Source organism: Pyrus communis, chromosome 3 (assembly GCF_041283825.1).
Source record: "Pyrus communis isolate YQ-2024b chromosome 3, ASM4128382v1, whole genome shotgun sequence".
Classification (NCBI taxonomy): domain Eukaryota; kingdom Viridiplantae; phylum Streptophyta; class Magnoliopsida; order Rosales; family Rosaceae; genus Pyrus; species Pyrus communis.
Window position 1 is genome coordinate 3424960 of NC_142567.1, and position 12177 is coordinate 3437136.

A 12177-nucleotide genomic window follows, 5' to 3' on the forward strand; every position below is an offset into this window, starting at 1 on the left:
GAAATAACATTTCATTTTTTTAACTTTTTATGGTGGTGGGATTATAATGTTGGTGGGAAATAGGACATGAGGGTGGGTCTAGTAACTCTCACATTATTTTACTTTGAACAAAATTGAAGGTTGTACAGCGACAAAAGTTATGTAAACATAATTATCCAAAACCTTACAAGGGCTTATAAAGAGTTGGATTACTCTCCATATTGTCAAATTAATTTTATAGTGAAATCCACTTTACCACCTTACAAGGGCTTATAAAAAGTTGGACTACTCTCGGTGAAATGCACTTTACCACCTGCACAATTCTCAGGTGTGGGGTATTAGTTATGGGTCACACGTGGACCCACCACGTGGAGCCATGTCGGGACTCACCCATTGCGTGGGGCCAAATGGAGACTCACCCAATCACATTACATCTTTGGCCTACGTGGAGCCATGTCGGGACCCACCCATTACGTGGGGCCAAATGGAGACTCACCCAATCACATTACATCTTTGGTCTACGTGGAGCCATGTCGGGACTCACCCATTGTGTGGGGCCAAATGGAGACTCACCCAATCACATTACATCTTTGTCCTACGTGGAGCCATGTCGGGACCCACCCATCGCCTGGGGCCAAACGGGGACCCACCCATCGCCTGGGGCCAAACGGGGACCCACCCAATCATGTGGCAATACGGGCCCGTCCCTTGGTTCTGATACCATGTAGAATTTTTCAGGTCGATGGGCCGAGGGCCCACCGCAACAACACCGATATTGTCCTTAAATGTGGAGTTTTATTACAAAAGGCCTTGATATTAGTTAGAGAAGGGTATTTCTATTTAAACTGCTTTCCTTCTTCCCTCCTAGCCGATGTGGGACAATGGGTGTTCCAACACAAAGTTTGGTGAAAATATCATTCTCGGGCTCTTGTTGCATAGTAAGTTCATTTTAATGTTGATTCCCATAATGATCGCAATGTGACTTAAACTAACGCTCATCATATCTTCAATTTTTTGAATGCACATTTTTCTTTTAGAATTTAGATTTTGAAGAGTCGTAAAGTTGTACAAAAAGTTTTAAGTTCCATTTTGACCGTTGGAGCTCGAGAAAAGCTAGCCAAGGTGACTTCATCTCATCCCCTTTACCTTCAACCATCTAAATCTACTACCTCATGCCTTCCGAAGACTACTGATACTGCATAACAAGTACCAAAGCACATTGTTTTGTAGCTCACTTTTGTCTGAGCACGAAAACATTCAATTATCAGCGATGCCAAAGTTTAACTGACAAGTAAAATTACAAAGAGTTAAATACACGTGTGACAAAAGTTTAGTTTTAAATTATGTCGTTGTAATGCAATCTTATCATGGACACAATGACTAAATATTTCAGTTTCTATGCTAAAGCACGTTGATCCAATATTGCAGTTATAAAATAAGAAAATCAGTTTTATCAAAATTACAAGAACTAAAAAGACAAGTTCATGGAAACCGTTGATTTCACACTTAAACAATTATTATGCTGGAAACTTCTTTAATTCTTATTTCACCAATATTTATATACTCTTAAAAAAATAACTATCCTTCTTTCAAAAATAATATGTTGATAATCATCAATCAAACAGTTTCCCAATTTCTCTTAGTTATGTTCTCTCTGTAGTTCGAATCAGGATTGATTGGATAAAGATCATGACCAGACGCATATGAAATAGTCCTTGGCTCTTCAATTGACTCGGTTTGTATCTGGCTCTCACCTGCACTCCCTTCTAAATAGGATTGAAAATGGTTCCTCATTGCATCGATCTCATTACTTGAGGGATTTGGATCTGAGACTACCTCCTGAACAGCAACCCTGCCTTCAAGCATGCTCACAACTGAAGACATAGTAGGCCTAACTGCTGAAGTGACACTAGAGCAAAGGAGAGCCACGTTGATTGTAACTATCATTTCTTTTTTGTTGAAGTTTGAACCCAACCGTGGATCCACTAGATCCAACAAATTCCCTTGCGCTTTAAGAAGAGTTGCCTGCAAACATGAAAGAACCTTTATTGATTCGAGAACTTTGACATATATAAGCTATATATAGTAAAGGACACTAATAACCTTTTTTTGGTGTTATGGACAAAATAAATAGCAAATGAAGCAATAGTATGATGACCTGATTTTGGACAATCATTAAAACTTTTACCCGCGGAATACAAGTCGATTTCTATCTAGGGTTAATAGCATCAACAAAATTTGAAGTTCAATTAGGATGCAGTTAGATTCAAGTTACCCAATCAAGAAGATAAAAGCATTCTGCCTTTGTTCGGTAACTTGTGTTGTTCCTCCCACTAACAATCTCCAATACAAGAATTCCAAAACTATAAACATATGCTTTATCAGTCAAATAACCCCGCATTGCATATTCAGGTGCCATATAGCCACTGCAAAATCATGAAATCATTTCCCCCATATTTAGCTAAAAGAATTCTAAAATAATACCAAGCTTTAGAAAGCAGGGTTTTTATACTTTAATTGAAAGTTTAGCAACAATACAATAGCTATATGACAAATCTGGCCTTCAAGTTTATTTAACATCAAAGATCTTGGTTAAGTTGAAATTTTCGTGAGGTAGAAAACTTTCCGTTTGGTTAGGGACGAAAGAATCAAAACAAAAGTAAACAAAGTAAAAACATAGGCACTTACAAAGTTCCAGCAATACGAGTGCTAATGTGTGTATTATCTTCTTCATCAAGTTTGGCTAATCCAAAGTCAGATATTTTTGGGTTTAGATTTTTATCAAGCAACACATTAGTTGCCTTTATGTCTCTATGAACGACCTTCAATCTTGATTCCTCATGGAGGTGAGCCAGACCTCTCGCTATACCAATGCAGATCTTGTGCCTTGTTGGCCAATCCAACTTCAAACGACTTTCTCCTGCCCCTTCAATTTTTCAAATTAATCAAAATTAGCCATAACTAACAACATATATAATTTGTGTGCATAAGATTTATTATACCCATTTGCATGAACCAAATGAACTGTAGGCACACAAAAGCAATAGTTACCGAACAAAGCATGAGCAACGCTATTATTTTCCATGTACTCGTAGACAAGCAATAGTTGATTTCCTTCAATACAACATCCGTAGAGGCTAACAAGATGAGGGTGTTGCAAAGCAGAAATCATGCCTATCTCATTCACAAATTCATGATTCCCTTGCTTTGATTTGGAAGAAAGCTGCTTAACAGCAATCATGGTGCCATCTGCTAGAATACCCTACATTTGAGAAATTAACTTTAATTAGGATGACTATTATTAATCAAATTAAAAAATATGAAACAAATATATACATGAAATTATTGGTTCAGAAGAATACCTTATAAACGGAACCAAACCCACCTTCGCCAATCTTATTTGCTTTGTCAAAGTTGGTTGTGGCAGCTTTGAGTTGCTTGAATGTAAACTTACCAGTTTGCAGGTCCACACCCTTTAAATCTGTGTGAGAAGTAAACTCACATAAGAAATTGCGTCTAAAAGAACTTTCAGAATGATAGCATTTCTTATTCTTAATGTTCCGTGAGCACCGTGACTGATTCAAGACCTAGAATTTAACAAGTAAAGCTATTCGCTGCACACTTGCATCATGAGTTTCAACATAAACATATACTGTAGGAGCATCATGGGTTTCAACATAAACATGAACATATATAGCTTTAGGGTGTTTTTTGTTTCCTAATTTACTAAAAAGAAGAGACAAGTATAAGAACAGTGCAAATACCATCCTCCAATGTCTTTTGTTGTCCTAGGGAGCCTCTCCTCCAAAGAATACTAAGTATCACTAATATAATAAAGATTCCTCCGGCCACAATTCCAACCACTGTACCTACAGATACGCCATTTACACCAGGTGATATGCTATTTCCATTTTTTGTTGAGCTATTGTCGACTGCAAAAAGAAGACCATCTTTGTAAGATAGTAAATGTAAATGTATAGATAAGAAAGTGCATTATCCAAACAGCTACCCAATGCACAAAGAAACAAAAGATTCAACTATTTGGCAGAACCCAAACACAAGTGGATCGTAAATGACATAATTCTGCTGTCATATTTTATGGCTCCTTCAGTGAAAAGGATAAGTTCCTGTAACTACTTAAAATACCCTCAAGGTTGAATTTTGTTGCATTTTTGTGATAGGAAAGTTGAACAGAGAAGATTCCTTCAAACTCTTGACTCAAACAAGGAAAAGAAACAGAAGAAGAAAGGAAGAACCCTGCTAAACTAGAGTCGGATTTCTCTTTTTTAATTTATTTACCTTTTTCTTATACAATGATATATCTACAGGGGTGGGCAATAAATCGGTTGTGAACTCACCATTCAGGAGATCCGTACCCAAGACCTCTCACTTACATGTGAAGAGGAATATCACTAGACCATAGTATTAAGTGACAACTAACTAGATTCGGATCTCTTATAAATTGTGTTGAAATATTAATGCCTAAAATGATATTTGATGCGCTGAAAACTCCCAGCGGTGGACAAATATCAGTAAGAAGTTCAGAGCGGTGTAAACTTACCTGCAGGTTCCACCGAAATAGCTGATATAAGAGGACCATAGACTCCTCTAACAGGGATGCCTGTCGTCCCTTTGCCAGCCCAATTGAAATGGATCTTCAAGGTATGATTAGTTACATTAGCGGTAAAATTTTGTATGACTGGATTACCAAACACTCTAGCGTCATCCATAATATTGAAATTCTGCAGTGCTTGGATATCCTGCAACGTTACGAATTTAGTTACCTAACATTTCATAATTGTCAAACTAAAAATTTGAACTGACCAAAATTAAACAATCAAAATACAATGATAGTGTAGCTTTCTACCTGAATGTAAATATCAAATACCCGCCTTCCCAGGCTTTTATATGTGTCTCCACTTCTAAACATTAACTCTGCAAAATGGAGTTTTACGGTGTATATTCCATTTTGCAGACAAAACCCAAAGTAAGTTAGAGAGATGGGAGAAACCCGTGCGTTCATGTACAGTTGAGGATCGGCCATAGAGAGTCTAGTTACATTATTCATTATAAAGGTGTCCATAGTTTGGTCATCATCAGGGAAGTAACCGGTGCTGCTTAATGCCCAATTTGTTCTGCTCTGGTAAAATGATGAAGGTCCAGCAGAAAATGTGTCATCCTCATATGTTGTATTTTCAATGGTTACTTCTTTACCACCACAATTAATATGAAAGGAGGAGTACATAGCTACAAAAAAAAAAAGTAAACAGAGATTAGCAGCCACTGAAGCAACTTTTGAACTCAAAAGAATGGCAACATTTATAATTCCCTTTTGCATGGGAATGTTCGGAAGAACGATGAATGAATGCAAAGCTGCTTGTGGTAACAAAAGAACATCAGAACAAATATATCTTGCAGCAACATGTGGGATCCCAACTTACTTTTTGGACATTTTGCAGCTGTGGAACATGAAACTCCTCTGCTCATAGAATAATGCAGGGTCCATAAAAAAAGGTCAGCAAGATAACATCATAAATGTGAATAAGTTACAAAACAAAAAAACTAAGAAATACACAGTTGGAATGCCAATTAAATTTATAGATGAATGCTTTTTCGAGGATTAATTTGAAACTTACGAACTATTGCTGTCAAACAAGTTCCTGTAGAATCACAAGTTGAAAAGTTAAGCTTGTTCCACCAGACATAAACAACAAAACTCAAGCTAATGAAGAAATTCTTACAAGCCCCCCCTTGGTTGACAACTTGTGTTCCCTATGGTGAGGTTGTTAAATGAAAGATCACTGCGCAAAAACGGCTACGATGTAAACTAATTTACAGATTTGATATGCGAATAGAAATAGCTTACTAAGTAATTAAAGAGTAGGAAATAAGATGGATTGACCGTCGTTTTTTATATCAATTCGAGTAGTAGATAGCATAAATTTCTAACTGTAGACGTCGTAAATACCGTACTAAGTTATTAGAGGGAAGCATTTGAAAGCGAAGCTTACATATTGCCCATCCGCCAAGCAGGCATGGGTCCGGTCAGCATAAAATTCCATACTAAGTAACTAAAGAGTAGCATTTGGAAGAAAAGCTTACACGGTGTCTTTCGACCAAGTAGGCACGGGTCCAGTCAACAAGTTTCCAGTTAAGAATCTAGACATAATGAACATAGAAAAAATCTTTCCGTTAAAAATTATGAAATTATGAGATTTTAATAAAATCTTTCTGTGCTGATAAAAATTACTTTAGTCTAAAGAAGAGGGAGAAATTGCAGTGTACAAATAAATAGTGACTTGAGCCGAATTTCACTTTATTAACAAAACTGCCACCGCCTCTTTACTGCCGTTCAGAATGGAAATTTCAATTTATTTACGAAATTGCCACCGATTTGCACAGTGGAAGGGGGCCCACGAGTCAATCATCGTGGATTGCTCTGCCTCGACTACTTTTCCGTCCGTTTCCGTCCCCTTTTCATTCCCTCTTTTCCTCTCCCGACTCTCTCTCTGTAACCATCCATCAAATCCTCCCATCCCTCCCTTTTCTCACTCTGTAATTTCAGTCAAATCCCCCGCCGATTCCCTCTCTCGCCATTCTTAGTCTCGCCAGCAATCTCGCGAGATTAAGGCTGCACACGAGCGGATCCAAAGATCAAACCTGTGATCTTCAAGTCGACACACCCATAGGTAAAAATTTCTCATTCTCTCTCTTCGATTTCATATATGTTGTTAGATTAAAAGGGAAAATATGAGAACTAACTCAAGCAAATGTTCTGGATGTAAGCTAAAAGATCAATTTAACTTTTAGGAGTTAACTGTTGAGATATATTATGACTAACAAATTTACCAATATCATCTCATGTCAATTTTGGTGTTGTTTTCAGTACTTTTCATGACCATATTTGAATCAAAATCCGACTTGGTCTAACTAAAATCAAGATGAATATGCAAGTCAGTTCAATGGTAGTGGTTAATCAGTTTCTTAGTTTGTTTGTTTTCATTGTGACCATCTAGTGTCAGTTATTCGCTCGAGTATTAACGTTTTGTTCTAGCTTAACCTGTGAGTCCTTAATTATAGTAAGCGTGATTAGTAACACTTCCAGCTTGTCAGACTGCAGTGTGGCAAAACCCTCTGCCTGAATTTTGTGCAAGTCAAATTGTTATTAAATAAACTTCCAGCTTGTCAGGCTGGGGTGTAACAAAAGTACAAAACCATGAAGAATGTCTGCGTGAATTTCGTGTCATAAAGACTAGATTGGTCATTCAAATTGCTTACATATAATCCGCTTTTGCTAGACTAGCGAAGCTGCTTGGAATTTCTCCGGTCAGCTTGTTATAGCTGAGGTCTCTGCACAAACAAATTGCAAATGCAGTTTAGATATGCTCTCCGAGAGGGAAATGCCATCTCAAAAGCTGTTCTTTTAGACCATCTCCAACACATGGGATAAAACTTAAAATGTAAGCTTTAAATTAAAAAAAAGATTGGACGGCTGAAAATTAAATCTAACGTTTAAAATAATTTAAATCAAATTTCACTTGAAACATTATAAATACCTATGTATTTGTATGATAACTTATCATAATTTGAATATTTTTAAATTAAATTGTTCATAAAAATAAATTAGGATAATACACGTAAATTTTTTTTTTTTTTTTTTTTTTTTAAGTTACCGAAAATAAAAAATTAGGCTAAAGTCATTATTTAATAATCTCGGGCTAAAATTGGAGGAGAAAAGTAGTTTTTGGGTTATGGAGTCTTGCTCTCCTTAAGGTCATTATTTTAAGTTGTCAAATATTTTAAGCCTTTGGATCTAAATTAACATAATCTTGTGGCTAATATATATTTAATCCTTACATGTTCTCAAAACAAGGATCTTAGGAGAGCAGAATTGTTGGGTAATGACTTAAATTTTTTTGGCTTTATCCCTAAGATTTGGAGATGGTATTATAAATACAGAAACATAAAGTCCCTCCAACATCGTCCAAGTCATTTTAATAATCTCTTAGTCAGTATAATAACATCTGGAAGAATTTTTTTTTCATCTGAAGACGGTAAAAATAGGGACAGGGACGTTTCTACTTACAAAGTTTTCAATTTAGGCATTTGCCCGAGATATGGAGGTAGCTCTCCGATAATATTGCAACTCCTCAACATCCTGTAACAGAAACACCAAAACTTTGAGGTTGCAAAAAGATTTCATGTACGGACAAAAATTGTGTTTCATGGAAGCCTTAACTCAGTGTCTTCATGTTTTTCATATTATGGAGCGGAGGGAAGGGTAATGCAGGTCCAATCAAGTCAGTAATTCTCCTGCATGTCAAAATTGAGCTATGAACAGAAACTACTATATTACTAATTGTTCTGTACTTATAAACAGATATGAGATATACTAACAAGTCAGTTAAGCTTGTCAACAGAGAGATGCCGCGAGGAATTGGCCCCATCAAACCGCTACCCTGAATCACACTGTTTTAACAAGTCATAACATTTGAATTAGTGATGATATTGAGAATCAAGTAGCAGAAAAGATGACACCCAAAAGGAAAACACTCAACAGTTTTTCAAGATTTGTCCACTTCTCAATAAATTTAGGTATCTGCCCAGAAAAGTCAGTGTCACCGATCCGACTGCATAGTGATTCGCAAAAGGGAAATAGTACCAATTAGTCTCAGAATTCAGAAAAAATTTAAGTTGGGTGCTTAGGAAATCTTCAAGAACAAAAGAACAACAGAAGCTTACAAGTCCTTTAATGTGGTAAGGTTTGCAAATGAATCTGGCAAATACCCAGTGAACTTGTTTGAAGAAAGAAGCCTAACATAAAACAGATATAACAATTAGGAAGTGGATGATTTACTGGTGAAAAATACAGCATCTGTCTGCAGAGAAGCAAATCCAAACAAACCAAAATATTTTAATCACAGTAAAATTTGAATAAGACAATCTTACATTCTTTCCATGTGTGGGAAATTCCCAAGCTCCTCAGGGAGAGGTTCAGAGAGAAAATTGGAACTGAGGTCCCTACACAAAACAAAATCAATTCCGTTGATCCATTGATTTTGAAAGATCCCTAAGGATATCCATAAAAAAATGTGTAATCATCACTCACAAACTCGTCAGGGTGGTGATCTTTGCAAACTCTACCGGGATAGGACCTGTCAAACGATTTCCAACAAGGGAGCTGCAACACAACTCATATGTCTCAATTATATTCAGTTTTTTATGATTCAAATGGCTCATGACCACTGAAGGGACACAAATATGAAGTAGGAACAACGCCCATGGAATAGCTTCATAGCTTAAGAAATAAATGGCTGAAGAAAACTGAAAAAAAAATATATATATTCTAATACAATGAGAATATCACATATGCATAGATGCAGAGCGAGAAAGATAGTACATGTTGACAAGTCGAAGGGAGCTCCATTCTGGAGGGATGGTACCACTCAGGTAGTTCCGGGTGAGGTCGCTGAAGAAGAATGAAAGAAATTAGCCATTGTCTCATTGGAAACAGACATACAGGCAACTTAGATGTGAAAGAACAGATCATTTGCATGACTCCCAAGTTCTTACATTACTTGCAGATATTTGAGCCTGACCATTTCTCGTGGGAGTGTTCCTGGCAAATCCTGAGTTTTCAAAATTCTGCTTGAACACAAATTAACAAAGAACCGTTACTGTGACTAAATGGAAAAGAAAGCACCAAAATACCAAGGGGAAAGGATGAATGGTGAATGTCCCTAGAAAGAATACAACTTGTATAATTACACAAACAGTTAGGTGTGCTTCTGGTTTTTGTTACTAATAACTATGTTGATACATATTTCTAAGTTTTCAAGGGAACAATGATGCTTGCATACAGCATAGAGCAGCAGTATGAGTTCTACACACTTTCCACTGCACTGCAAGTGTGCGTGGCAGAGATTATTTCTGTATTTTTAAAACTGCATCAAACAGCCGCATAGAATTGGGATGCGACACTTCCAAATGAACCGGTTGCTAGTTCATAAAATATTTTTGGAAATTTAGATAGAGGAATCTGGAAAACACTATAAATTTCGGGCACAAATGAACAAGAAGGGGTTCTGAGAATTTTTTTTTCTACAATGGATTTGAAAAAGAAAGTAGTTGTAATTGAATAACCGTTTGGAATTATTTGTCTTTTTGGCAACGTGATAGGACAATCTACACTAAACTCATTTAAACCACACAAGGGGAATTCAAACACGGGACTTGGGGTGTAAGGGCAAAAACTTTTAACCAACTTAGCTTGTTAAGAATTGCTTCCGTAGAAGTTCATTTGGATGTATTCAATTATGATTTTAAGTAGTCCATAAAACTATGTGTGTATTCCTTAAAAATAGATTTTAAAGTATTTTAAAAAATTAAGGAATTTAATGGATTTAGAAGAATTTTAGTGTAATTTAGATGTTAAGAAATCAGGCATTGAAGGAATTCACATGGAGTCTATGAAACTCAACTAAAACTCCATCAAGCTCTATGAATTTTTAACTTTTTAAAACCTTCAAAATCTCAATTAAACACACCCCTAAAAATTTGGATGGGCTTAGAAGAATTTTATAGTGTTATGCTTTAAAAAATCAGGCCTCTCTTCCTTTTTCTAGCAATAAAAAAAACTTGTGTATTACTTTTTTTCACTTTTCTTAAAAACTTGTGTTTACTTTCTTCCACAAACTCAGGTGCATTTATGTATCTCTCTTTCAATCGTGCTTTCTTTTTTCATGGATGAACCCTAAATCATAATTTTATAAAAATTGAAGATTATTCAATTAGTAAAAATGAAATACTTATTTCAATTAAGTTTAAATATTGATTGTTGAATTTTGTATGAATATATTGTTCAAAAAATCATTTTTTATATGTACGACCTTTTCATTAAATTGCACCAGGACTCCCAAAATATAAGAGATGTCCCCAAGCAGCGGCGATCAGAGATGCTGATCGAGAACAAAACTTTAAATACGATAAAAGTGCCACATAAAAGTTTAAATACGATAAAAGTTTAAATACGATAAAAGTTTAAATTGAAATATCTGATAGAGAACAAAACTTTAAATACGATAAAAGTGCCACATAAGCTTTCAAATTTAAATTTTATGTTTAAAATTTGATCTCCTTTGGGGATGCTTTAAGGTATATAATTTAATTTGACAACAAAAATATAAGGTGCTTCCAAAAAGTAGGAAATTGACCGTCATTTAATCTAGAATGCTACTAAAACCATCACATTTGCTTATTTTCCCACCAACCTTTTAATGAAAATGCTAATTACATATTTATCCTTTTAGCAAAAGACTTTTAATTCCATATTTATATATTTGTTATAATTTAAATTAAACAAACTAAAAGAGAATAAAGAAAAACTAAAACTAACAAAAATAAAAATAAATCCATCATCTCCCAAATCATCCACGATGGGCCGACGACTATCAAGTCCCCAATCATCCGTCACCCTCCCCAGCCACAAACACCACCCCATTCTCCCTTTGGTATTTGATGGGAGGTGGGAGGAGATTCTACCATTCTAGTGTGGGCGCTAGGGTAGTTGCAATTAAGGAAGCATGCCGGTTTTAATTTTTTTATGATGTGTGAAATTATACTGTAGATGTAGAAATATGACAATGACGTGGATCTATTAGCACTCTTAATCTAATGATTATATGATTTTTGATTTAGGTAATCATTTACAAATAATTTGAGTAATCTTTTAAAAATAATCAGAGAGACACAGAGAGAGAGAGAGAGAGAGAGAGAGAGAGAGAGTGGTTGACATGCTGGTAACATGGCAGACAGTGGAGTCGTCAAAGGAGCAATTACAGGTGACGACACTCTCAAATCCTACGGCTGCCGATATATTAGTCCATGGAAGTTGGCCGCTGCATGGATCTACGCTGAAATCCCAGCCCGTCTTCCCTAGTGTCTTTGCTATGTCAACTAAAGCTTGCACTACAAAGAATAAAATGGAGCATATATATAGTCAAAATATACATATTTGTGCAATTAGTACTATAGATGTACAGATTTCAATTTCTTTTTCTCTCTTAAACTAGCGGAGCCCTCTTAAAGAAGTAAATAAAGACGTAAATACATTTTGCTTACGTTTTTTGGCAAAAAAAATAAATTTAAATGCTCATTTCAAATAATTTTGCATCTTCCATTAAATATGCTCTGAATGTC

At 35.8% G+C, this 12177-nt stretch overlaps 1 protein-coding gene across 1 annotated transcript; it reads right to left on the reverse strand.

The window, feature by feature from the left end:
* Positions 1-1390: 1390 nt before the first annotated feature.
* On the reverse strand, positions 1391-11956 carry LOC137715011 (putative leucine-rich repeat receptor-like serine/threonine-protein kinase At3g14840; the record flags this gene model as incomplete). The annotated part of the gene is made up of 23 exons (XM_088690205.1): positions 1391-2004; positions 2255-2405; positions 2668-2905; positions 3031-3241; positions 3342-3460; positions 3744-3911; positions 4541-4739; positions 4847-5226; positions 5421-5458; positions 5616-5639; positions 5721-5780; positions 6082-6138; positions 7258-7329; positions 8066-8137; positions 8221-8292; positions 8377-8448; positions 8538-8609; positions 8722-8793; positions 8929-9000; positions 9089-9160; positions 9380-9448; positions 9553-9624; positions 11772-11956. Coding segments are annotated over 23 exons (2955 nt in total), but the record flags the coding sequence as incomplete, so codon positions are not given.
* Between the last annotated feature and the right edge of the window lie 221 nt (positions 11957-12177).